The sequence below is a fragment of the Pagrus pagrus genome (assembly GCF_965226575.1).
Source record: "Pagrus pagrus genome assembly, chromosome: 4".
NCBI classification, from domain to species: domain Eukaryota; kingdom Metazoa; phylum Chordata; class Actinopteri; order Spariformes; family Sparidae; genus Pagrus; species Pagrus pagrus.
Genome location: NC_140188.1, coordinates 34286387 through 34314237, shown reverse-complemented (window position 1 = coordinate 34314237; position 27851 = coordinate 34286387). Strand labels below are relative to the sequence as shown.

The following is a 27851-nucleotide window of genomic DNA, read 5'->3' as shown; positions in this document are numbered from 1 at the left end:
GCCAATAACATTTGATTTGAAGTGCAGTATATAACTCTATATTCAACCTGTTAGTACATGTCATATAGCCTAACGTTACTGTTACTGTAAATAAGAACATGTTCTTGACTCGCTGGTTAAATAAAGGTTGATGATGATGATATACAATATACAATGTAATAGAAATAAGGTACTGTAAATTCATGTCCAAAAAATGTATACAGATGCAGATTAAGTGTGCAAGATGCCTCTGGCTCCACCTCCAGCACTGATGATGCAGGAGAGACTCGACAGTATATTGTTGACAGTGGTGAGTGATAAACCATTTTTCAAATTAATACTGGTGTAACAGGAGTGGAATAGCCTGCCCAATCCCATTACCTCTGTATTGTGTTGAATGATAGAATAGGCAGCAAGATGTTTCAGACAGTGGATCAGTTCCTTTATTGGCACTTTCATTCTCTGTTCAGAGGTCAAAACAAACATACAGCAATCCCAGACGCAAGAGAACAAAATAAGAGTCCCTGTATGTAAGAGGATAACTGATTTATCTCACTGGCATGTAACATAGTAGTCAAAGAAAAATACATCAAGCTTGCTCTTCATCTCTTCCCATTTTGCAACATCAAAGTGTATTCTTTCTAGGTGGTAATCTTCTTCACATTTAACAAAAAAATCACACCATGACATACCTGTGAGCCCAAGCTGCCCCATTATTTGATAATGGTGGGCATGACACTCTTTTAGTTTATAGCTTCCATCTGCCTGCTTGCAAAGGTAGGGACACTCTGTGAAGCTGTTCTTGGAAGGGCACTTAATTTCTAAAAGCCCATAGCTTGGGCTTTCACTCCCTACTCTCTCTATCACCTTACGGTCAGGTGAAGTACCAAGGTGTGGGGCATCAGGATTTACAACAAAACCACATGGATACACTAGATTACCTGTGAGCTTCGTGTACTGTGTTGCTGCTATGGGCTCTTGTTCTACACCTCTTTTCATGGCCTTAGTTTGTACTGATGCTGCACTCTTTAAGCTTGTAGCAAGTTTTTCATGGTCAGCTCTCCTAGAGCAGATTCTTTTAAAAGAGGTTGATGTGATTCGGGCAGACCTTGCATGGAACCACAAGTTGTTTGTGCTCTGTTCTCTGGTTTCCTGTTCCAGAGCTATAGAATCAGGCAAAGACATTTTCAGTTCTGTGTAACAACGCATGGCTCTTTCATTCAGAACTGTGCAGAAGCTGGTGGGTTGGGATGGCAGAGGAAAGTTGGGCAGGTCATCTGGTTGGCTGACAGGACTTACTCCAGGGTCAACAGAAAACTCTCTAATTTGGCCAACAAGTGGCAGCTGTAAAAAAGTGACAAAGATAAAGGATTATCAATAACATGCAAACATTTTTTCTTTACAGAGAGTCCTGAGCACCCCCACTTCCTGGATGCCAGCTAGAAAGGGAGCCTGAGGAGGAGCAGAGCACTGAAAAGGAGAAGAAATTAGAAGAAGAAAACAACAACATGAAATTGAAATTGTCTTTAAAGGAAACTGAAATAGAAAGGCTGAAAGCACAAATTAGCACACTTAAAAAGAAAACTCTAACACCTGAACTCCTTGAAAGCAGTGAAATCCCTAAAATGTTGGAATACAGTACTGGGTTTACATATGATCGATTCAACCAACTGTGCACAATATTTGGCATCCCAAATGATCCACACACCACTCAAATAAATGTGCCCCTAAACTACAAGCGCAATGATTGGCAAGTTGCTGAGATGCGCCTCCGTAGCCAGTTGCTGTTTGTTTTAATGAAACTCCGCAACAACGAAGACCTAAAGAGCCGTGCCTTTAGATTTAATATAAACATGCAAACAGCAAGTAATATTTTCAATTCCTGGATTCATTATATGTTTGATGTATTAGGTGAATTACCAATTTGGCCTCACAGAGATGTCATTGCACAAAACATGCCAGAAATCTACAAAGCAGACTACCCGTCCACATTTGCAATATTAGATTGTACAGAGCTGAAAATGGAAAGGCCAACGTCACTGGTGTTGCAAAGCCAGAGCTTTTCAAACTACAAAAGCACAAACACACTAAAATCGCTAGTTGCCTGTGACCCCCGTGGTGCTGTGATTTTTTCATCTGCCCTCTTCACAGGATCCATGTCCGACAAGGAGATAGTCAGACAGTGTGGTATCATCCCGCTACTAGAGCAACTTATAGACAGTGGCTATTTGCAAAGAGGGGATGGCATAATGGCTGATAAGGGCTTCTTGATCGAGGAAGAGATGCAAGCAGTCGGACTGCATTTAAACCTGCCACCGTTTTCAAGATCTAAGAGGCAATTGCCAGCTGGAGATGTGCTGGTGACAAAGTGCATTGCAAAGCACAGGGTGCACGTAGAGAGGGCCATCGCTAAAATAAAAAAGTTTAAGATAGTGTCAGACAAAATTCCTAATACAAGGTTAGGGATCATAAATAACATCTGGTATGTGGTGAGCATGCTTTCAAACTTCCAGCCACACATACTTAAGTAAGGGACAGTCTGGGACAGTCATAGCATCACATGGCAACAAATACAAAGTATTACTACATGACATTACTACTGCTTTAACCTGTTATTTTTACTCACCACTGTGGAGCATTTTGTAAGCCTGAGCTGTGGAAGGTGCTATAGAAATACAGATTTCTGGGTACTATGTGGCTCAATCCTTGTTTCATGTTTTTATGTGTAGGCCTATATAATATGTCAGCCCAGTGATGATTCTTTTTTTACATTGTAAGCACCATTTAGAATTTGTAAATGTCCAATTTTAATGAAACTTTAATAAACCTGTGGGGAAAAATCTTATCTACAACAGCAAATAGTGCTACTTGATTCTGACTGGCTTGCTTGAATCTTCTATAGTTCATCTCACCTGGTGGTTGAGACCGCACCCCACTGCATACTTCCTGCCTCCAACTTCTACCTTAGGTGCAGTTTCATCAGCAATGTAGCTTATGGGTGCATCTGACATCTCCCTGAGTAGACCATACACTCCTGTCCCTAACTCTTTCCTTTAACAAATACATTCAGAGGTGAGTATTATTGTCTATCATGTTACACAGTACACAGGAATATATTCATTACAGTGTGACTGATGGTGTTGCTGTAGAGTACATGGAAAGTAAAATACTTACTTATTGTGGATATTAGAGGTGGGTGCAATTCATCGATGTGGCGATGCATCGCGATGCGTCACGTGACGATTCGGCATCGATTAATTAACGTCGATGCCTTGCTAGGTCCGCGCATTTAGACAGAAGGCGGCAAATTGGCGGTCTGTTTTGGTCTGCCAATTTGACGCCTCTAAGGGTACACTTACTGCCGCCTCCATTGCTATCTAAATCCGAGGCGTCAATGTGCCGGCAATTGCGGGACATGGGCGGAGGTGTCGATAACGTGCACTGTTGTGCGACCCGCAGCCGGGAGTTTTAAAACCAGGAAACAGCTGATCACAGCAGTCAGTTCATCACTTCATCCGCGGATGTCAAGATGAGCAACTGGAAAGCCGCTGAGATCCGGGAGATGCTACCGTCTCCTCGGTCTCTGTAGCTGACAGCTAGCGGACACAACCAAACAGCTAGTAGCTGCTGACTGTCAGCTGTTGTGTAGCGGCAAGCTACGAACGGTCGCTACTTTCAAATCAAAACCCCCCCGCTAAGAACCCAGTTCTAAAATCCAATGGGGTGCAATGTAAAGCTCTTATTTTGAAAACAACTTTGTTGTCACTGATCACTGCCCAACTTCGTGCTTTACGCCACGTCACGTCACATGTTTACGCCTCATTAAATCCAGGGCTTGACTGTTTTCAGTGTTTTACGTCAATAGAGGGGGCTCTCCTGCAAGTGGAGCTTTCCCTGGTCAAAGTTAAGTAGGTCAAAGTGCAAATGTTTACATAGTCATAAAATAAAATATTTTGTGTCTTTGAAAAATACAAGTCAAATGTTCAAAAAACCTTGTTATTTACTTTATGAGTGTAGTTTTAGAGGAACTGAGTTAATTGATAGGCTATTTATTTACAAATATAGCCACAGATGAAGACAAAATCAATCTTGTATGGAAAAAATCATTACAAATTGCAATAATCGAAGAATCGTGGCCAATAATCGAATCGAAGCTCCCATAATCGGAATCGAATCGTGAGGCACCCTTGTTGGAACACCCCTAGTGGATATAGCTGGACATGATGGGTTTCCGCTTGCGGTTGACTTTGGCCTTGGCTACCACCACACTGCTCACAGGTTGTCCAGTTATTTTTTTACCCCTGGCTTTGTGCCACTGCTGGGGCTGGCTTGTGGAGGAGATGTCATCACTTCTGGCACGGCACAGGTCCAGGGTGTGCATAAGGCCCACAATATGAGAGCAAAAACCTGGTGAACTGATTTAAGCCAGAAGTAGCATTAGGGGTTTGTTTTGGAAATGCTATTTGCAGTGACTATGAATTGCTTTTGTCAACCATCCTTATGACACAATGTTACTAGCTAGTTACTGCTACTGCAATATTAGAGTGCCTTGACATATAACCTTACATCCATGGACCTAGTGTAACAAGCTAGACTCTGATGACGTTACTTGTTAGCTAGCTTCTTGCTAGCTAGGATAGTTGAAAGGATGTTGACTAGCTATCTAACTTTACCGGAGCTGTAACTTGTTAGCAACTATCATATTAATTTAAATATTTCAGCCAACATCCTCCTGAAGCATACAAGTGTCCCGAACTTACCCGGCAGTGCAAGAGCATGACTGGTCCACAAGGCTGTGCTCGTTGCATTTGAGGTAGAGATCATGGGGTTTCTCCGATTTTGCCATTGACTGGTATGCTTTCGCCTCGACAGTCGTATCTCCTTCGTTGTTTATTTTAATATTTTGAATGTATCCCTCCGCTGCATACTGTAACCCCTTTTGCCTCGATCTGGAGGATATCGCACAGGTATTGCTCCAAAAAGAGTCACTGACACGCACCGGTATATTTCTCCCCGCCATGACACTGTGTTGACACGCCGTCGGCGTCAAGAAGCTTGTCGGGCTAGCAATGGTAACTAAGGGGGGCGGGGCTTTTGCGAAAGGTCAATAAGGATATGTCCGAAAACACACTTGGAGGTTCGTAGAACGCAGACGAATAGAAAACAGTAACACTTAGTAATCAGCCGTCAATGTGAATATTGTAACTGGTGGAACAATCTGGCGCCGGAGTGGAGATGAGACCGGGGTTATATAGCAGGGGGTGATGAATGGAATGATCTGCAGGTGCGCCTCTCCGCTGCTTGCCGACACTGCTGCCACGCCCACCTGTCCAGACACACAGGAGCAGGTGAGGAGAAAGGGAGGGGGAAGACAGTCAAGGGGGGAAAGAAAACACAAATAAGCCCGACTGCCCTGGTCGGACCATGACATTCATGAATGTTTTTTGTGACAAAGTAGTTTGTGTTTTCCTCATTCCATTACAGACAAATGAGAGCTGTGGAAATCATTGGAACTCAAGACTGCCATGATATATAGTACATGCTCTTTACAAGTGCACGTAAACTTTTGACCGCATATCCCCTCAATGAATGTTAGCATTCAAAAAATAATACCTGATAACATGTCCGTTTAGACAGCAGAAATGATGGCGGTCATCATAGGGCTGCAGTGGGTGGAGGAAGTTAGACAAGACAGAATGTTTTTTTGTTTTGTTTCGGTAGCAGTCCAGCCAAGGAGAAGCTAGGGCAATACTAAAGAAATACTGAAATAAATGGCAAATTAGATGGGATAGGGATAGTAGCCAAAGGAAATATTACAGCATACAGAAAACTGTAAATTTGCACAGGGTGTGTCCAGAAGAAAGAGAAAGGAGGAGACAGTTCTATAAGGTTTGACAACACAGGGCTCAATAAAATATTGTTTTTGATAGGGAAAAGTGTATCAGATGAATGTTTGAATGTAAAATTACAGAAAATGGCGAGCATGCACTGTAAAAAAAATATAAGAAAGGATAAGATAGGGCAGGAAGCCGTTGCAGAATATTTGAGGGATATTTAAAAGAATTTAGGGATTTTTGTTTATGCTTTGTTTTCTGTTTTAATTTATGTAGTAATTTAATCTACTCTATGATGTAAAGTATTGCCATATATCCCCATGCTACATACTCCGGTACAGTAGGTGGCGTTATGCACCATAAAAGTCATAGTTGCAACCCGTCATACAACCAAAGAAGAAGAAGCTCGCAAGTGGAACACAACATTGAACATAAAATATAGCTGTCAGCGATTCAGCGAAGGGAAAACAGAATGAAGTAAACACAGTAAGTTAACCTCAATTTATGGACACAGCGACCGGAGACAAGGACGCTGGAAGACTTTGTTAAGCAACTGTAGTTTTATTTTCAATGACATGGCATTTTATTTTTAGTTTGCAAGTATTTTATCTGAGATAACGCTACTTCTAACTTTGTGACGACCCTGTATGTGACGCTAGCTTGCACGTTAAAGTTACTTTGGCTGATTGCTGTAAAATAGCAATATAGCTACTACGGCTTTATTTGGCTATATGCCCATCCGTTTACAGTCCGCAATGGATCAGAATAGTCCTTGAAAACTAGATTCTAGAAAACGGAAGATTAGTTGGCTAGCATGTGGCTATAATAACTGATTTATCACACTGGTTTAAATACAGCAGTTCAATTAAGAGTAATGATTGACAATTAGATGTCACCCTTTCAGAGAGACTAACAAGCTAAAGTCCCTATTTAGATGCTGTTTCATGTACCAAACAATATAATCACATTGCCTCAATGGGCTTTATAATCTGTACAGTGAATGACATCCTCTGTCGTTAGATCCTCGATTCGATTACAGTGAGGAAAACTTGTTCATGTCAACTGCTTTCATATCAGATATCAGATGAGGTTGCACAATCGGTGCAGGGAGAGGAAGGGAGAAGCAGCAGCAGCAGCAGCAGCAGCAGCACTGTGTTGCAGGTAGGCTGTGCAGAGATGGGTAGAGAAGCCAAAAATTGTACTCAACGTTACTCTATACGCTATTGTAGCTAACGTTAGCTAACTAATATGTTAAACCAGGCGCTTAGCCATCTCTGTTTAAAACATGTGTGCAGCGCACTGATCACACAAGGGAGAGAGGAGGTGAAAAGAGACAAGACTGTTACCTGTTGTATACTGGCCTCAGGCTGTACGATCGCTAAAACGCCAACGACCAGTGAGTAACGAGTTTGAAAGTAGCCTCTAACTTCATGAACGCAGCTCAGACCAACATGGTGCCTCAGCACGGTGACCAAGCTTTGATAAATACACCGGATCCGCGCATCCTCACGTATTTCAGCCGGGTCGCTACCGGAGCTAAATAAAAAAAGATTAATAATAATAATTTAAAAAAAGCCCGGCGCGGTGGAGCTGAGAAGAACAGCGGAGTTTCCTCTACTACAGCTGAACAGCTGACATGTGGTCAAGACGTACAGACCTGTCACAGTCTTTTCACAGTCCCATTTCATTATTATAAACTTCAACCTCAGAGCTCTCTGTCCTCAGACTGACCTCACCTGTCCTGAACATCACACAGGGACAACATGGAGCCATGGAGCTGCTTGTGTGATTGGTTACTGAGTTGTATTAATGTTTACATCAGGCTGCAACAAAACACTTTATGATACTGTGATTTAAGTAGTTAAATACAGTTTATCATCATAGTGTAGTGGTAGGAAAGACCATTTCATCTGTATGTATCAAATATTGTGTTGGTCAAGAACAAGTTACTGCTTGTGTCTGTTGATTTAAAAAAAATCAGACACACTGCACATCCACAGTTCTACACACACATTGCCATCATATGCATCACAGTCAGTATTGCACATTAGTGTCCATTATTAAGTGCTCATAGTGTGGAGTTATTGCATGTGCATGGGCTGTGTTTAAATGGTTACAGTGTGTTGTTTAGAGTGGTGATGGCTTAAGGGTAGAAATTGTTTCGGAATCAGGTGGTGCATGTTTTTATTGACCGATTGCGCCTTCCTGAGGGCAGTAGTTAAAATGGCATGGGGGAATGAGTCCTTTAGAATGTTGTGTGTCTTCTTCAGACAGCGGGAGGTGAAGATGTCATCCAGGACAAGCAGCTGTTGGTTTGTGATTTTCACAAGTGATTTGTGTCTGACTGACTGTCAGTCTGTAACCGACACTGTCTATGGTGCTGAAAGCTCAAGCAGGTTGATGTCTGTCTGAGTCAGTAGCTACCATGTCTTTGTTACAACATAAACATTAAATGGACACAGACAGTCTATAATTAACATGGTAGCTACATGGCTTAGACATGGTAGCCACTGACACTGACAGTGACCTGTGTGTGTGTGTGTGTGTGTGTGTGTGTGTGTGTGTGTGTGTGTGTGTGTGTGTGTCAGAGGGGGTGATCTGTGGCATTGTCTTCTGCAGAAATATTTAGTGTGACTGGCATGTTTAAATAATGGAATAAATGCAATGTTTAAATAACTATCACAAGGGCCCATCGAGAATGCTCCGCCCTCTCTGTGCTGAGACCCACGCTCCGCCACTGGCAGTATGGCTAATGGCAAAAAAGTAGGCTAGGGATAAATGGAAATGGCATGATTTAAGCTCTACGCAGGCAGAAATCGAGCGCACTATGCACGCAGAAATTTGCCATTCCTACTTGTGTCCCCCCCACTTCTGAAACTAAAGTTTCGCCCTTGAAAATCACAGTTTACAAATTGCAGTGGCAGAATATCTGATACAAATTATAATGTATGTAAAGTGTGTAGATCCAAGAGACGACTGAGCAGGCAGAGGCATCGCCAAGTGGTGCCGGACCCACATGACCTCCTCTCTATGGTGGTAACCTGGAAGAGGGGAGGCCACACAAGATAATTAGCAGTAAAACAGAGATGATCAAAGTGAAGAGTCATCAAATTTGACAGAAATACAGATATAAGGAGATAGTAAAACAGAGGAGAGCAAAGACCCAGCAGAGCCCAGGGTATGATGATCCATATCCGTCAATATGTGAGACAGCAGGAGCCAGGAGAGGTAGATGGTCCCAGGGGCCTGTGGTCCATCAGAAGGGAGCCTGAATGAAAAGAGAGGAGGAGGAGGAGGAGGAGGAGGAGGAGAAGAAAGCTGTAGAGAGTGAGAGAGCGATCTTGGTAATTTATTTGATGTGCTGCTCGAAAGAGAGGGTAGGATCAGATGTAACGGCATGTAAGAGTTACCATCACTTGATCAAAGTGGTGTCTCTGTCAAGTGGGGCCAATGACCAACATCTCAGTTTTATCTGTATTCAGGAGCAGGAAGTTTTCTGACATCCACTTCTTCCCAGCATACAAGCATGTCTCTAATTTTGTGATTTGAGATTTATTATCAGCTTTAATGGCCCCTACAGCTGAGTATCGTCTGCATGGCAGTGGAAATGTATTCCATAACTCTGAATTATTATATTATGAGAAACGCATTTGTTCTTTCTGATAGGTAAGACTTTAGCCAAGCGCAAGCCAGGCCAGAGATGCCGAATTGACTTTCAAGTCGCTCTGATGGTATGCCATGATCTATGGTATCCATTGCAGCGCTGAGATCCAGTAACAGAAGCACTGAGGTAGACTTTGAGTCCATAGTGAGTAGGATGTCATTCACCACTTTAGTAAATGCAGTTTTGGTGGAATGACAGGCTCTGGAAGCTGATTGAAAACGTTCCAGAAGATTTTTATTAAGCAGGTAGCCTGAAAGTTGCTGAGACACAACTCTTTCCAAGTCTTTAGAGAAGAAGGGAAGGTTGGATACTTCTATAACTATTAAGAGACCCTGGGTCAAGATGTGGTTTCTTCGGAAGAGGCTTAACCACAGGAGACTTAAAACTAGTAGGGACAACACCGGTCATGAGTAATAACAATATTTCACATTGTGGGTCCCAGTGCTGGCAATAGATCCTTAAACAGTTTTGCCAGAAGGGGCCCAGGACACAGGTAGTAGGTTTTGAGGTTGAGACAAGTTTAGACAATGTCTCGAGAGATACTTTCAAAACTGTTAAGAACTGAGACTAACTGTGAATCAGCTTAAGGTTGGCTGGGCGATAAATCGATATTATATTTGTGGAGTTTGTGGTTTAGGAAGATTTTTAAAAATGAAAATCGGTTTTCTCTTTAACTTCCTCTGCCGCCGCTCCCCATGGGCTCACGTAGTTCATAGTGGGTCCCCCCTCCCCCCCGGATCTAATTCCCACAGAGAGACAAACACAACAACATGGCAGCAAGCAAAGAGTTTGTTCCCAAAAAAGGCACAGTCTTGTCAGTAGTTTGGAACTGGTCTAGTTTTGTGGCGTCAGACCTCGAACAAACCACGGTCCACTGCAAAGTTTGTTTAAAGGCTGTTGCAACATCAACCAGTTTATTTCAGCATCTCAAACAGAAGAATGCAGCAGAGTGGGACACATGTTGTTCAATACGAGATGCACAAGACCGCAGCAGCCAATAAACACTTGCTTAAAAGCAGCCAACACGAGCAAAATCATTTTCTCATTGTATTTTGTATGACAAGAACTGGGCCCAGTGGGCAGCTTTTATGGATGCAGTTATGTTGCATATCGCTAAAGATGATGGTGATGATGATGGAAGATGGTGCCCACATACAGTGGAAAAGCCGGGGGTTTATCCACAAGGGCTGGGTATTGTTAAGAATCTCACGATTCAATTCGATTTCGATTCGTTAGGTCACGATTCGATTTCGATTCGATATTGATTGAAATGCTTCGATATAGATTCAGTATTAAGTAGAAATACACAAGTAAGAGTACCAGAATTTTTAAAAAAATAATTATTTATTTAGTTTCATGCCTTATGAGCAGCCATGGTATAACTCAAATTTAACTTAAATTATGTATTTCTTTCTGCTTGGAAACTGTAAATATATAACTCATAGCATTTTGGGCCAAAAAACAAACATCTGAAAATATAACATCAGCACAATAATACCAGTATGGTATACAAAAGTAAAATATATATATATTAGAGCTTAGATCAGGCCCAAAAAGTCAAGCCCGACCCTACCCGAGCCCGTGCACGTTTTGTCCGAGCCCGGCCCCGGCCACATTAACTGTAATTATGAGCCCGAGCCTGATTTAAACCCGACAATTTTTTAATATACGTGGTGTAACAATCAGAGTTATTCAATGTAGCACCACTAGGTGGTGCCTCCTTTTGTTTAGTGGTTAATGTAACCTGTATGATGAAGAAGAGTAGGTGTCAGGGTTTTCCCTGGGTTTTTAGAGGTCTTAGGGGGGTGGGCAGCTGAAGCAGCGGGGTTAGCGTTCCTCGGCCTTACATTTTTTTAAAAAGCTTTTTTTTTACCAAAGACTGTGCAATTTCACATAATTTTGACCACTATCATTACTATAGGTAACTGCTAATTCCTTTTGACCAGGAAAAAGAAAAAAGTTTGTATTTAAATAAATTTAAATTAAATTATTATTCCAATTCAAATAATGATTAATTCTTTGGTAGATTATTTTCACTTGGTATATTTGTATTGCCCTTTACAGTAACATAACGGGTGTAGCTGTCAGGTCACCTCCAATTTCTACCTGCTTCTCTGTGTGACATATCGCCCTTTAAGAAATCATAATATTGCTGCTGTGTTTTAAACATCACTGTTTCAGATTGAGAGGTCTAATGTGGAGTTATAGAGTTGGGTGGAGGTGTGTGGGCAAATCTATGCTTTCTGTCACGCTCCCTCACTTCATTAGCTCCCTACCTCACTTGACCGCAGCTATGCTAGCTAAAGTAACAGCATACTATAGAAACTTGCTAACGCAGCAACGCCTTTTTATATTTTAACATTTCAAATTGCATTTACGTTTTTTATAACTAACAGTAAAGCAGAATAAAGCTATAGTAGTGCCCCATCGAAAGGACCAAGCAGTAGCTGACGTTATCAGCCTGTTCCTCTCCTCAGCGGTGGAGCTGCTGCTGTCAGAGACACAGGTAGCAGGGGAAAGTAATAACCATAACCGATGGTTTCGGTATATTTTCGGTTATTTGCCCAGCCTTAAAGGATAACTACCGTTTTTTACAACCTGGACCTTATTTCTAGCAAAATGCGTTATATAGAGGCTGCGCTTCGGTGCCCGGATCACTCGCATTATATGGATATACCGGCGCTACACTGGATCTAATTTCGTCCGAACGACTTCAAATGACACCAAAGTTATCTGGGTGAGTAAATGATAATATATTTTGCTAGAAATAAGGTTTTTTGCTAGAAATAAGGTTCTGATGACAGACGTTTTCTGGTACTCTGTTAAATGCTTTTCACTCCGTGTTGTTGTGGCTCGCACTGGCACGCGAACTCGCCTCCCTCCGTCCCGCCCACACACACACACACACACACACATACACAGACACAGACCCAGACACACACGCCAGGTGAACGAAAACTTTTCTGAAAACAGATAGGTGTAAACGGGGTTTTTTTTAAACAGAGAAGGTGAAATGTCCGTTTTTGGAAATACCCGGCAACGTGTAAAGATCAATGGGACGCAATGCGGCTCTTATTTATTTATTTATTTATTTATTTATTTTTTTATAACTTTTATTTATCAATTGTCAGGCATGAAATACATAGGTACATACAAATAGTATTATTTCTTTTTCTTTTTTACATTCAAGAACATAAATGAACATAAATGAACAATTAACGATTAATGGTGGCTGAGGTGATTTCCATAGCAACAGAATTCTTTTGCGGGCAATAAGAGAGGCAAAAGCAATAACGTTGTTTTGGATACCTGTGGTACGAAGGTTGTCTGGAGGTTTGCCAAATATAGCAATATGTGGAGTCGGAGTTAAATTTATGTCTAGTATATCTGAAATTGTTTTGAAAAATCGTAGCCAAAATTCAGACAACCTGGGGCATGTCCAGAACATATGGGTAAGGTTGCATGGAGTCTGAGAGCATCTGTTACATTTGTCATCAAATTTGTCCGGGTAAAGTTTTGACAATTTTTCTTTACTGTAGTGTAGTCTGTGAAATACTTTAAATTGTATTAATGAAAGTCTGGCACAGCTGGATGACGAATTAACGGCCCCTATAGCTCCCTCCCAGAAAGTCTCAGAGAAGCTCAGCTGGAGTTCTGACTCCCAGTTCATCTTAGTCTTATGTGAAAGGGATTCGCTGGATGGAGATAATAAGTTATAAAAGTAGGAGATGTGGCCCTTTAGCAGGGCCTTGGCTTTAAGAGCCAAGTCCATTCCGTTGGGAGTCGGTATCTGTGGAAATGAAGTTGTGTGCGTCTTCGCAAAGTGACGCATTTGAAAGTACCGGAAAAAATCTGATTTATTAAGATTAAAGTTAGAAATTAATTGATTAAAACTTGCAAAAATACCATTGATGTATAAGTCGCCCAGACTACGAAGTCCCTTGTTTTCTAAGACAGAGAATCTTGGATCAGTCCTTGCTGGGATAAACAAATGATTGTTGCAAATCGGGGATGCCAAAGGGAGGGTGAGCCATCCAAAGTGGCGTCTTATTTGCGACCAAATTTTTAATGTTCCAATAACAACTGGGTTAGAAGAAAGACTAGACGGGGAAGACTGCAAGGTACTACATGCTACAGCGCGTAGCGACGAGGAGCAGGAGGCCGCTTCACTCTGGCACCAACTAGTTTGAGGGGACGTGTACCAAGATAGTATTTTATGCATGTTGGATGCCCAGTAATAACCAATTAGATTAGGTAGACCCAGTCCCCCAGCTGATCTATCTCTATAGAGAAGTGAGCGACTAGCTCTTGGTCGTTTGCCAGCCCAAATGAAAGATGAAATAATGTCGTTTATAACTGTAAAAAATGATTTGGGAAGAAAAATGGGCAAACATTGGAAAACGTAAAGATATCTTGGTAATACATTCATTTTTATAATTTGGATCCTACCGGCTAGGGACAACGGTAAGTAGTTCCATCTTTGTAGATCAGACTTGACTTTCGTTGTTAGTAGAGTAAGATTTTGCTCTCGTATTGTTCGTAAGGAACGTGTAATTGCAATGCCAAGATATTTAAATCCTGTGCTGGCTTTTTTAAAAGGTATAGTCGATGGGGGTATGTCGGCGGCCAATTGGTTGATTGGGAAGTATTCGCTTTTGGAAATGTTAAGTTTATATCCAGATAAACGACCGAAGGAGTTTAATATTGTCAGAATGCGTGGAATATTTGATAAGGGATCACTAACATAGAGAAGCAGATCGTCTGCGTATAACGACACCTGATGTTTTATGCCCCATCTATTAATCCCTCCGAATCCCTCCACCAGTTTTAAAGCTACTGAAAGTGGTTCAATCGCGAGCGCAAATAATAGTGGGGATAGCGGGCACCCCTGTCTTGTTCCCCGAAAAAGTGGGAACGGAGCGGAGCGTTGGTTGTTTGTGCAGACCGAGGCACAGGGAGAGGAGTAGAGTAATCTGACCCATGAAATGAAATTGTTATCAAAACCAAACTGTCTCAGGGAAAAGAGAAGATAGGCCCACTCCACCCTGTCGAAGGCTTTCTCGGCGTCGAGGGATATTATGGCCTCTGGGACGTTAGAGGGAGATGGAGAGAGGATGACGCCGAGAAGCCTTCTTATGTTAGAATATGAGTGTCTTCCCCTTATAAATCCCGTCTGGTCTTCTGAAATAATCAAAGGCATAACAGATTCCAATCGCCGAGCTAGGATTTTAGCGAGTATTTTAACATCTACCGGGAGGAGCGATATTGGTCGATAGGATGCGCAGCTAAGTGGGTCTTTACCCTTTTTAAAAATTAGGGAGATGGAAGCTTGCATGAGTGTGGGTGGTAAAGTACCTTGTTCGAGTGAGTGGTTAAACATTTCAAGCAGTAGTGGAGCTAGTTGATCTGAGAATTTTTTATAAAAATCGACCGGGTATCCGTCTGGACCTGGTGATTTACCACTGTTCATTGACTGTATTGCTTCTTTAATTTCTGAAAGTGTAAGGGCGGCGTCTAATTTCAAGTTATTTTCGGGTGAGACTTTAGGTAAGTCCAATTTTTCAAAAAAGTTGATTAATTGGCTTTCGTCTGTGAGGGATTCTGAGGTATAAAGATGGGAAAAAAAAGATCCAAAGGCGTCGTTTATTTTGTCTGGGTCCGAAGTTACCGAACCTGTATCATCAGTAATCTGAGTAATTTGGTTTGATGCTGTTTTTGCCTTCAATTGCTGTGCAAGGAGACTACCAGCTTTGTCCCCATGCTCGTATACTAACCCTCGGGAGCGAAGGAGAAGTTGTTCAGCCTCGGAAGTAAGAAGGAGATCAAGTTCTGTTTGGAGTCTTATTCTCTCTTTATATAGATCAGGTGTATTTGTGGATGAGAGGGAATTATCCACATCCGTGATAGCCTCTTTCAACTCTTTTTGCCGGGATCTGCGTATTTTATTAGCATGAGACGTGAAAGAAATAATTTTGCCCCTTATGTAGGCTTTTAGGGTGTCCCATAAAATGGACGGGGAGGTTTCATTATTTTTATTAGTTTCACAGAAAAAGGTAATCGATTCAGAAATATGCTTACAAAAATTTGCCTCCGCCAACAAGAGAGGATTTAGCCTCCAATATCTGAATCCCTTTGGCTTCATGTTAAAGTGAAGGTCTAAAATTACTGTGGCGTGGTCTGATACTGTTATAGGTAAATACTGGGTGGAGACAATCTCTGGGATGAGCTTTTTATCTACCAGAAAGTAATCTATACGCGAGAACGAGCGATGTGCATGAGAGAAAAAAGAGTATTGTTTCGCGGAGGGATGTGAAAATCGCCAAGGGTCGACCAGTCCATACTGATTCATAAATGTGGAAAAAGCCTGAGACATTTTCATAGACGTGGATGATCGCGAGCTGGACTTATCCAATGTTGGATCAATCACACAGTTCATGTCTCCTCCCATAATTAAAAGGTGGGAATCTAAATTTGGAATGGTAGTAAACAGTGAGCTCACAAATTTATGGTCATCCCAATTGGGAGCATAAACTGATACCAGAATTACCTGTTTTTCGTATAGTGTACCTGTGGCTATAACGTATCGACCATTTGGATCTGTAATTACTTTATCTGAGGTGAAGTGAACGTTTTTCCGTATTAGTATAGCTGTGCCCCTTGTTTTTACATTGAACTTAGAATGAAAAGTTTGGTCAATCCAAGGCCTATTTAATTTCCTCTGGTCAGAGTTGCATAAATGTGTTTCCTGGAGAAACATTATGTCGGCATTCAAGTTTTTAATGTGTGTCATAACTTTTGTACGGTTGATTGCAGCGTTGAGCCCCCCAGTGTTTAGTGAAATTATCCTCACAGCCTGTCCGCCAGCGGCGCCCCCCTTGGTTACACTAGCCATGGTTCGGTGTCCAGCAGTAAAATTGTCAGGTCGGTCTCGAGGAGCAAGCAGCAACAAGTGAGTGGAATCCTCTGTACAGAGATAGCACAATGGAAAATGGATGCACACATAGCACAAAACTCAAAGTAGACAAAATCGAGTGAGAACATTTCCCCCCATCCCTCTTCCCCAATCAACAAAACTAAACCCGAACTGTCATACTTCCCTTTCTGCGTCTTGTCTTCTCTTCTTCACTTGTCTCAGCTTTGCAGCTTAAAGAGATCAGTTAGCACCCCAATAGTAAAAAAAGAAAAAATATAGATCCCAAACACACTTTCATGACATTTGTGCAGTTTGATTTGAATGCCCATAGTAATTCAAAAGTATCTTAATGATAAAAACAAAAAATTAAAAAGAGTTCGTTTTAAAGTTGAAATGAAATACAGGGCATTGGTCACTTAGAGTTATATTTTAAGTGATAAGTGAGGTTAATCACCTATTCCTTATAATAACAGGTTTTAATTATGTAATGTCTTTCCAAACTTTTTATATCAAAAATATGAAATATAATGATATGAGATAAGATAAAACAGGTTATTTATTATTTAACTAGTCACGAATTGAAATCAAGTGTAACCAGCTTCTGAACCAGCTGGGATAGCGTCAATGCTAGAATAACATAGCATTTAGGCTAAATAGTAAACATTCGGCCTGGGCCCTAGCACGTCTGAATAGTCCTCAAGTCCCATTAAACTCAACAGAATAATAAACATAGTATGTTATCCTTAAAAAAACAAAAAAATAATCAAAACAATAAGTGCTAGGGCTCTCCAGGCTACCGTCTTCATTTAAAGACTTGCCAAAACAAAATCAGCTCCTCTTGTGAGGAAACTAGATTAGCATTACTCACATTAGCCACGGGAGAAACAGCTAATAAGCTAAGCTAATCAGGCCTCGGGGCTTGTTGGTATTTAGCCGCGAAGGAGGTAGCTTCCTCGGGTGATGAGAATCTCTTCTTCGCGCCGGTCTCCAGAGTAATCTGTAGGCGGGCCGGGAAGAGAAGCGTTGGCCGGAGAGCTAGGTTGTAAAGTTCGGCCATCACCGTCCGGTACTTAGCTCGTTCTTCGGCGACTTCAGGCGTGTAGTCCTCAAAGATCTGGATTGGTGACCCTCGGTACTGGAGCTTCCCTCGCCTCTTACGAGCCTCTCGAATGATCACCTCCTTGGTCTGGTAGCGATGAAGGCGAATTATTACCGGTCTGGGCCGAAAGCCTGGCGGTGGTTTAGCGGTGAGCGCTCTATGGGCTCGGTCCAGCTCGGGGAGGGACTGAAGAATCTGGTCGCCGAGTACTTCGGTCAGAAGCTCGGCAAAAAAGCTTGTGGGCCTGGGTCCTTCTATTGACTCTGGGAGGCCAATGATCCTGACGTTGTTTCTGCGGCTACGGCTTTCGAGGTCAATAGTTTTAGCTGTTAGCTTGGTGTTGCTATTTGCTAGTGCTACACACCTCTCCTCCAGGGCTTGAATTCGTTGATCTTGCACTTCAGCGTGGGATTCCAGTGAGTCCATTCGCTGACCGTGGTCTGTAATCTTTGTCTGTATTTTGTCGAGCCTTGATTCCAGGGTCGCGAATGTAGCTTTGAAATCGGTTGCAATGCTAGCTCTGTGCTCTTCTAGCATGTTAGCTATGCGCTCTTCTAGCCTGGTAGCTATGCTAGTTAGCACATTGCTATCGTCTGTCGAAGAGGCGGCTGCGTCTGTTTCTGTTTCTTCCATTTCTTCCATTATAGGTTCTTTCTTCTTTCTTGGCATTCGTCTCATGTGTTTGGGGCTCAGTTAAAAGCACTTTTAGTTTTAGTTGGGTGGGGTTTTTTAAGGAAAAAGTAAGTTTTCAAAGTTGTCGCTGCTGGAGACTGAGACAACGCTGCCTTCACATGCTCACCCAAACCGGAAGTCCTCTTATTTATTTTTGCTCACCTGCTCAATTTTTTCGCTTAGGCGGGAGGCAAAAATGCTTGGGCGCTGCGCCTAAGCCGTATAATGGCAGGGAAAACCCTGGGTGTACTTCCGCTCCCCGTGAGAAAGGATACTGCCGACAGAGCGAAGACTCCCCATTTTATTTTGTCTTTATTTCGTAAAGTGTTGGTGCAAGAACCTCGGCCTGTGTTCGTTTGCATGTATGCCTGTAACATTAGTGCCGTAGAGACCTGGCATGGTGTGGTCAGTATTATGAATAAAAGTGCCGTGCTGCCTGCCATCTCTTGAGTAACCGGAGCTACCTGCACTAAAGTGGACCATCACCTTCCCCTTCACCAGGCCACATTACAGTGGGCTGTTACAACTGACGCTCTCAACTCCGAGGTGTTTGAACTACAGAAGTCTGTTTACAATTATCTTAATGAATAATGCAACAAGGACGAAGCATGTACACTACGTTGTTTGTTTATTCAGAACGGAATGGATTGCAAATGAAAAAAGTAATGATTAAAAAAAAAAAAAAACACAAATGCTTGATCAAGGGCCCGGCCCGGCCCGGCCCGGCCCAGCCCGAGGATAGTGGCAGGAGCCATGGGTTGCTGCAGAACGTCTGCATGGTGTCGGCTCAGGTGGTTTCGCAGGTTTGTCGTGTTGCTACAGTATTTCAGAACCGCCTGGCAAAGTTTGCACAACACCTTACTTTTATTTATTTCCTGTGTTCCAGGATTACACGGGAATACAAAATGAATCCACACATCTGCTTTCAGGTTTGAAGGCGCTGGCTTAACGCTGCTGCTACTCACTACGGTCGCCATATTGTTATGGTTTGGTCTAGTGCGGCCCCCGTCCGTACAGTGCCAATCACACGAGGGTGTTGCTCACAGCGCCCCCACTAGCCAGGGGCTTGAATCGATTAAGAAGATTGCTGAATCGATATTGAATTGCAGGGAAAGGAATCACAATGCATTGCTGAATCGATATTTTTACCCACCGCTATTATCCACATGCTGAAAACTTCCAACCCCAGGTATGTGCTACGAAGCCTCAACAGGGCATGCCTCAAGCCAGAGGTAGTAGACAGGCTTGTCTTCCTTGCCAAAAAAAAAAAAGAAAAGTTCAAACTTTCAAACTCTCATTGTGAACAAGCAAATTCGGAGAATTGGCGAGCCTCCGCTGCGGAGATAATGCAGAGTCTCTGTGTCAAAAGGGCTAATGTTGCAAAAGGAGACAAGACCCAGGCAATTTTTCACTGAGTGTCGCTATGATTGCCGGGCTGAAATGACGAGAAGTAAAAACATTTGTGTCGCCAGTACAAGGACAGGCTAATGAAGCTTCAAATGTAATAAGAAAGTGGTCTGACACTGCAGAAGAGACAGAAGCGACATTCAGGATTGATGAATCTAATCCATGGGAGAGGATCAAGTCCAGAGTGTTACCACTGGAATGAGTAGGTTCATGAACAAGATGAATGAAGCCAGAAATATCAAGAAGTGCCAGAAAAGCTTTACTTAGACGGTCAGAAGGCTTTTTTAAGTGGATATTAAAATCCCTAATAATTAGGGCCCGAGCAGGAAACCTGTTGCTCCCTATTGCTTTTGGAATGATTTTTTTTTATTTGTCCAAAATGGTCGCATTTTTCACTGCCTGAACATGGATGAAAATGTGATTTTATTTGGCAAACACATTAGGCTTGGCGAAAAATGTGATAATCTATGGTCGTCGTGAACTTCCACCACTAGGTGGCGCTATAATCAAGGAAAGTGCATTTTGGCTTATAACTCCAATATACTTTGTCGCACATTCAAAAACCTTACATCCATGTGTTCCCTGAATTGCGTTGAATCTTGTGATATAGACCACGCCCATTTCCGGTTACCTAATTTTTTCACAAATTCACAAAATTTCGGAAAACTACTTTTGCTAACTCCTCCCAGGCAATTTCACCAATTTGCATTAGAGATGCACCGATCGATCGGCAACCGATCGCAATCGGCCGATAATGCCCCTATCGGTTTTGATCGGAGTTCTCAAAATAGATCAAAGCAGGCCGATCAGATAACGTTTCAATATAGAGACAGTGCATTGACTGCATGCATTCCCACTTCTCAGACCCAGGTCTCCTAAGGGGGCGTGGCAGTCTCTACATTGAAAGTCGGGCAGGCGAGGTGGGAGGGGGAGAGAAAAAAAAAGCATCAACACTGAAAATGGCGTCGCCGGTATGGGAATTTTACAATGTGTCCGAAAAGGACAACAAATTTGCAGTTTGCAAGGTGTGTGCAAAGGAGATACCTCGAGGAGGAGTGCTACAAAAGAATTTCAACACAACGAACCTAATAAGACATTTGAAAGTTTCTCACATCGCGGAGTATACGGAGTTTTCGAAGTTGGCTGCTGCTAAGTCAGCGAAAGAAAAGGAGCGTGCAGCAACCCAGACGTCACTAACTCAGCTGACTGTAACAGAGACATATAAACGACAGCAACGACAGCAAGAAAAAGAAAGAACTAAATAAAAAGGTAATGGAATTCATATGCCTTGATCATCAACCGCTTTCGGTTGTAGAAGACATGGGGTTCACACGCCTCGTTAACTGCTTGGATCCACGGTACACGCTGCCTAGTCGTAAATATTTCACTGATGTATGCCTACCGGAGCTATACCAAACTATATACAGTCACATCCAAAGCCTTATGACGGACGACAAGATCGTGTCAATCGGCTATTATTTAATTATATTAATAGTTGCACATATGTCAGTGTACATAGTTCTTATTCTCATTTGTATGACATATTTATTTTATTTTTCAACAAAAAAGATGTAGCTAAACTCCAAATTGTGTCTCTAAGAAAGAGCCTCTAGAGAGAGTAAAATGTTTATTGTTGGTGCACATAATCCATTTTTTATTTTAAGATATAATTACTTTTTCCACAGGAAAACTAAGGTTTATAGTTTACAACTTGTATTGACTCTAAGAGAGTGAAATGTTTACTGTTGTCTGTGTTGGTGCACTGCACATGTTGTGTGTTGTTGTTGTACACAATTATTGCCACAAGAAAGCTTAAGCTATTAAGCTACAGTTACTATGTAAGCTTAGTCCAAGTTGTCTCTAAGAGTCTCAGCCTGCAATAAAACAGTGGTCAATTCATGATTCTTTCTCATCTCCTAATTTTTATACTTAATAATACAATGTCAATGTTGTGAAGAAGAATCATTAATTAAATATATGAAAGTTACACAAGACAGCAATATAGAAGAATTTATGGATTTGACGCTGTGATCGGTGATCGGCAATATCGGGATCGGCAGATACTGCTTTCGGTGATCGGTGATCGGTGATCGGCCCCAAAAATCCTTATCGGTGCATCTCTAATTTGCATGAAACTTTGCTCACAGCATCTGTGGAGCCTCCTGACAAAAAGTTGTAAAAAGAATTTTGATATTCCAAAGAATACTCAAGTTACTATATAACAACTTACGTACATTTTGTTCCAAAGAGACAGTCTTGCATATCTTGCTGAAATACGGTCCCATTACCACAAACCCTTTGCTAATTGTGTTCCATGGCCCGATGATGGTTTGTGCAAAATTTGGTGCAAATCGGCCAATAGGTGGCGCTTTTATTGCTAAATGACGAAAGAACCGCTTGACTGCATTCACTTTTGATTTTAAATTCAGGCTTTCTCCAACAGAGGGCAGTGCTGGCTGGCCAATGGATACAAAACTCTATTTAAGAGTCTGTAGGGTCACACAGTGTAGTCCTCTCATTATTTGTTCTTTATGTATATTGCAGGGAGTTCTTCGGACTTCAGCGTACATTTTTTAATACTGACAGCAGCATGCCCTGACGCGCATGGACTGCAAGGGTCCGTTCATCGCTGCTTGCAGCTTTAATTAAGATCTTATCTGAACGAGTAACAAGATCTGCAATAAATTCTTCCAAATTCTTCTAAGAATTAGGAGTAAGGCCCTGGAGGATAGGTTACCACCAGGTGACAGCCAGTTCCCTGGACAAGGCCATTACTACTTGATGAAGATGGTTTTAAAACCAGAGCCTCAAATGAAGTAAATTTAATATCCTGGTTGGAGGTTGATATAAAAATAGATTTATAGATTAGAGCAACCCCTCCACCCTATTTAGAGGCCCAAGCAACATGGGCATAGTTATAGTCAGGAGGGGAGTCTTAGTTAAATGGCAGAAAAATATTTGGTTTCAGCCATGTTGCACATAGGCCAGTCATGTCCAGCTTATACTCAGTAATCAAATCATTAATCAGTAAGGTTTTAGTGGACAGTGATCTAATATTAATGAAGCCAAATTTGAGGATTTTGAGCTCATTGGAGCGGCAGCTTCCGGTGACAGGCCGTTCAATGGAGCTTATGGTAGATAATGTGTTAACTGGAACAAGGTACCTTTTAGTAATAGTATGTTTTGGTGGCCTATGCAGGTAGGGGTGACGGGATGCAGTAGTGATTAACTTTGGTATTTTGTTATTAGGGCCCGAGCACGAATCTCGTGCGAGGACCTATTGTAAGGATTGTTTATTATTATTCTCCTTCTTCTTTCCACTCGACTGCATATTTGGCAGCCTGAACATACCCCAAAACTCACCAAACCCGGAACATACGTCACATGTGCGCTCCCACATCAGAATTCAACATGATTGGGGGTGGTTGTGGCCAGGGGACTCCATAGCGGCACCTAACGTTGCTGTGGAATTTTTGCCACAACAGGAAGTCGGCCATCTTGAATGGCGTGCAGCGAATTTCATTTTTCCGACGCATTTTTCGGGACTTTAGGATGTTCGCAGACTCACCAGATTTGGCCCATAGCTCCTTACCCATGAGTACGTTAATTCGATACCACAACTGCCTTCATGCACAGCACGACAGCTCAGTAGCGCCCCCTGACACCCCCCTTATGGCTTTTCCCATTAATTTTTTAAAATTTCTATGCCTCGTACTTTTTTTAACTTGTCCTACAGATTTAACGCCACAGACTTCACACTGACTAAATATCATCTTTAGACCTTGATGATGACACCTTGTCAAAAGCTTTCGCCTCGGATATACCTGGTGGGTGTGGCGGTGCGGTTCATTTCGATGACCCCCCTTATGGCTTTTCCCATTCTGTACTGACCCGATTTGTCTATGCCTCGTACTTTAACTAACTCGTCCTACAGATTTAACACCACAGACTTTCACATTCACTCAGTAGCATCCTTATGCCTTCAACAGCCTGCGTTGTGCTTGGTGGGAGTGGCGGTGTGGTCAATTTCGATCCTTCGCCATCACGCAGGAAGTTCTTATAACATAAGCATACAATGGCCAATCTGCACCAAATTGGTCACACATGTAGATGGGTTGTCCCTGAATAGGTCTATGCATCAATACTGTGTTAAGTGAAAAGATGGCTCTAAAGCGCCCCCTGGAATATTTCAAACTTGAAGCCCTGCCTCCTACATGCACATACATGAACGAAATTCGGTACACTTACATGTATCATGACCAGACATAAAAAAAACCCTCTTGGACCCATACCCTCAGTCGAACAGGAAGTCTGCCATTTTGGTTCAAAGTTGAGATTTCGCCGCCACTTTCACCCATTTCTAAGCCTCATACATTAATTATCTTGTCCTACAGATTTAACGCCACAGACTTCACAGTCACTAAGTCTCATCCTCATACCTTGATGATGAAAAGTTGTAAAAAAGCTTTCGCCTACGTGATTCCTGGTGGGCGTAGCAGTGCGGTCAATTTCGATCCTTCGCCATAAGCAGGAAGTCCTTATAACTTCTACACATAATTTCCCATCTTCACCAAATTGGTCACACATGTAGAGGGGCTGGCCCTAAATACGTCTACATATCGATACTGTGTTAAGTGAAAAGATGGCTCCAAGCCCCGCCTCCTACATGCACGTACATGAACGAAATTCGGTATACATATGTATCATGACCAGACGCACAAAATACCCCTAGGCACCGAAACCCTCAATCCAACAGGAAGTCGGCCATTTTGGTTCACAGCGGCCATTTTGTCAAACTTGAAGCCCCGCCTCCTACATGCACATACACTAACGAATTTGGGCACGCATGACCAAACCACAAAAAAGCCTCTTGGACCCATAACCTCAGTCCAACGGGAAGTTTGCCATTTTGGTTCAAAGTTGAGATTTTGCCGCCATTTCCACTCAGTTCTATGGCTTGCACTTTAATTAACTTGCCCTGCAGTTTAACGCCACAGACTTCACAGTCACTAAGACTCATCCTCATACCTTGATGATGAAAAGTTGTAAAGAGCTTTTGCCTACGTTACTCCTGGTGGGCATGGCGGTCTGATCTTTCAATGCTTGGCCATTGTAAGAGCCATGTCAATGTATGGTGTGTGTTGGACACAAACTGTCCACTAGGTGGCTATGTTGTGCTGTGGGTCACATGCACCTATTTAGGTAGGAACCTTTCCATGGTAGCACACACTGGACACAGGAAGTCTCATATCAATCAATCAGACGTCATTTATATCGCACATTTCATACAAATACAATGTAGCACAAAGAGCTTCACACAATAAAAGCAAACAAAACGAAACAGAAGTGAAACCAAAAGACACACACACACACTTTCTCTCACACATAAAACATACATACATTTCTTTTTTTCTTCTTTTTCCAATCTGTTTATTGAATTTTTGCAGACATAACAGCATAGCATATCAGATACAATGTTGGTATGATGTCTGTAGTGACAAGCACAACTTCGTAAATATTTTAGCCAATCTGGCATTAGTGAAATGAACTTTATGAATCACCTTGCACTGTAAAAGGCCGTGCCTCGCGCATATAGAAGAGGAATGGACCAGAGTTAAGATATCGCTCCACTGACTGTCAGATATCTTTAAACCCAAATCATGCTCCCATGAGCCTTTCAACGTCGCAGTATTTGTTGGATTTAAGGAGTCAATTTTACTATATAAAATGGATATTAGTCGTTTCTGCTCGAAGTCCAGGGTAATAAATTCATCAATTTCTGAGTCAGGGGGGCGGTTGGGGAAATGTGGAAACTGTTTTTGAATTAAATGTCTTATTTGAAAGAAACGGAAAAGATGGTTGTTGGGCAAATTGTATTTTGCTGACAGGGATGAAAAAGAAGAAAAAACCCCATTCTCATACAGGTCAGCCAGTGTTCTAAGGCCATTGGTAGCCCATTGGCGGAAGGCTGGGTCGGAGCCAGAGGGGGGAAATAGGTGATTATTCAGAATCGGCGCACAGGTCGATGCCCTATGTAATCCATATTGTTTCCTAAATTGAAGCCAGATCTTGATGGTATTAGTAACAACTGGGTTCTGTGAGATCTTGGGAGTTGTAATGGGCAGTTGCGAGCAAATAACTGAATGTAACGAGCATAGCGAGGATGACATTTCTATATGAGCCCAGGGTGGACCAGATTCAGGTGATTCACATTTGACCCAGTAAAGGAGTTTATTAATATTGCAGGCCCAAAAGTAATAGCGAAAATTTGGGAGTGCTAACCCTCCTTGTGATTTAGGAAGTTGGAGGATTGATTTCCTGAGGCGGGCGGGGTTGTTGCCCCAAATGAAAGCGTTCAGATGCTGATCGAGTTTGGTGAAAAAGGATTTATTAATGCAGAACGGGATATGTTGAAAAAGATATAGAAATTTTGGCAGAATGACCATTTTAATAAGATTAACACGACCTACAAGAGATGGGGGCAAGGAAGCCCATCTGGACATATCTAGTTTACACTTATCCAATAGTGGTAAAAAGTTTTTGGAAAATAGATCTTTGAATGAGCTAGTCACAATTACTCCCTAAGTATTTGAATCCCTCTTCAGCAATTTTGAAAGGAAACTTATTTTTGGGGAGCGCTCTTGCCAATTGGTTTATGCAGAGCAACTCACTTTTTTGGATATTCAATTTGTACCCTGATACACTGCCAAGTTGTTCTAGAATTGACAGTATTGGAGGTAGGGAAGATGCTGGGTTTGAGATGTATAAGAGGAGGTCATCAGCGTAAAGGGAAAGTTTATGGACCTGACCAAACCGACTAATGCCCTGAAATGTATCCTGGCTCCTGAGCCAGATGGCTAAGGGCTCAATGGCTATGTTGAACAATAAGGGGGAAAGCGGGCAGCCCTGGCGTGTCCCGCGCTGTAGAGAGAAAGACGGGGAATGCAGGCCATTAGTGTTCACAGATGCAGAGGGGCAGGCATATAATAAATAAATCCAGGAGATAAATTTAGAGTGAAAGCCAAATTTTTCTAAAATAAAAAACAGGTATCCCCACTCCTCCCTATCAAAGGCCTTCTCCGCATCGAGTGCCACTATAACTTCGGGAGTATTAGATGTAGGCGTAGAGCTAGAACTTTGGCAAGTATTTTACAATCAACGTTTAAAAGCGAGATTGGTCTATAGCTACTGCATAAGGTAGGATCTTTATCCTTCTTCAAAAGCAAAGAGATGGAAGCCACAGACAGCGTTGCTGGCGGTTGGCCTATGCAGTAGGAATCATTGAACACCCTCACCAAAATCGGAACCAAAGATGCGGAGAAGGCCTTATAAAATTCAACCGTGAAGCCGTCAGGGCCAGGTGACCTCTCGTTTTGCATTGATTTGATTGCGTCCTGTATCTCGAGAGTGGAGATTGGGTTTCCCAATTCCCTGGACATAGTTTCATCAATTTGAGGATAATTTAGGGAATCTAGGGGATTGGGGGTCATCGTGGAGATTGGGGGGTATTCAGAGGTATATAAGTCCATGTAAAATTTAGCAAAGGACTTGTTGATTTCAGTTGGGTCAACAATGTAGCCACCACTGGGTGATTTAATTCTGGGTATCAGCCTGGATGCACTGACTGCTCGGGCCTGTTGCGCTAATAGCCTCCCAGCCTTGTCACCCTGTTCGAAGAAATGTTGTCTATATTGTCGCAACTGTCTCTCTATTACGTGTGTCTTAAGTTGGTCGTGTTCTGAATGTAGGAGAAGTCGTTTTTTGTAAAGCGTAGGAGAGGGTGAGGCAGAGTAAACTTCATCAATTTCCCCAAGTTCGTCTGTAATTTCCTTCAACCTCGCCCTTTCAGCCCTTCTCACTTGAGAGATATAGGAAATCACCTGTCCCCTGACAGTGGCTTTCAGTGCCTCCCACAAGGTTCCACTACTAACATCAGGGGTATCATTGAATTCAATATAAAAGCGAATTTGTTCAGCAACAAAATCTTTAAACTTATTGTCTGCGAGCATTTGAGAATTAAACCTCCAGAACGAGGGGGGAGATATAGCAGCAGGAAAAACAATGTCCACTGAGGTAGGCGCGTGATCAGAGGTAGCTATTGGGTGATAGTCACAAGAACTCACACAGTGTAATAGTTTATCAATCAGAAAAAAATCTATTTGTGAGAACGTGTGGTGCACATGTGAAAAAAAAGAAAAAGCTTTACTGTGGGGGTTATTAAGTCTCCATGGATCTGAAATTCCCAATCTGGAAGCGCAATTCATCAACACGCCGGCAGATTTG

General features: G+C 42.3%; 2 protein-coding genes across 6 annotated transcripts in view; one reads left to right on the top strand and one right to left on the bottom strand.

Annotated features, from left to right (window-relative positions):
- The window catches only part of nlrx1 (NLR family member X1), a 106441-nt gene that overhangs the window by 11930 nt on the left and 66660 nt on the right, over window positions 1-27851 (top strand). For 3 of the 5 annotated variants that reach the window (XM_084350250.1, XM_084350249.1, XM_084350246.1), the window contains exon 1: window positions 6224-6299. The exons of 1 other annotated variant lie outside the window; for it this stretch is intronic. The gene's annotated coding sequence lies outside the window, so the exon portion shown is untranslated. Of the gene's footprint in view, window positions 1-6223; window positions 6300-6911; window positions 6975-27851 lie in introns of those variants that run through there. One more of the 5 variants, XM_084350247.1, reaches the window with a different exon arrangement.
- Window positions 464-7180, bottom strand: LOC311255625 (uncharacterized protein). Its single transcript, XM_084350251.1, has 5 exons — window positions 7160-7180; window positions 5593-5642; window positions 4740-5305; window positions 4279-4394; window positions 464-1323 (listed from the first exon to the last, which is right to left on the bottom strand). The coding sequence occupies exons 3-5, from the start codon at window positions 4801-4803 to the stop codon at window positions 532-534; spliced, it is 972 nt and encodes a 323-aa protein (XP_084206377.1). The 5' UTR covers window positions 4804-5305; window positions 5593-5642; window positions 7160-7180; the 3' UTR covers window positions 464-531.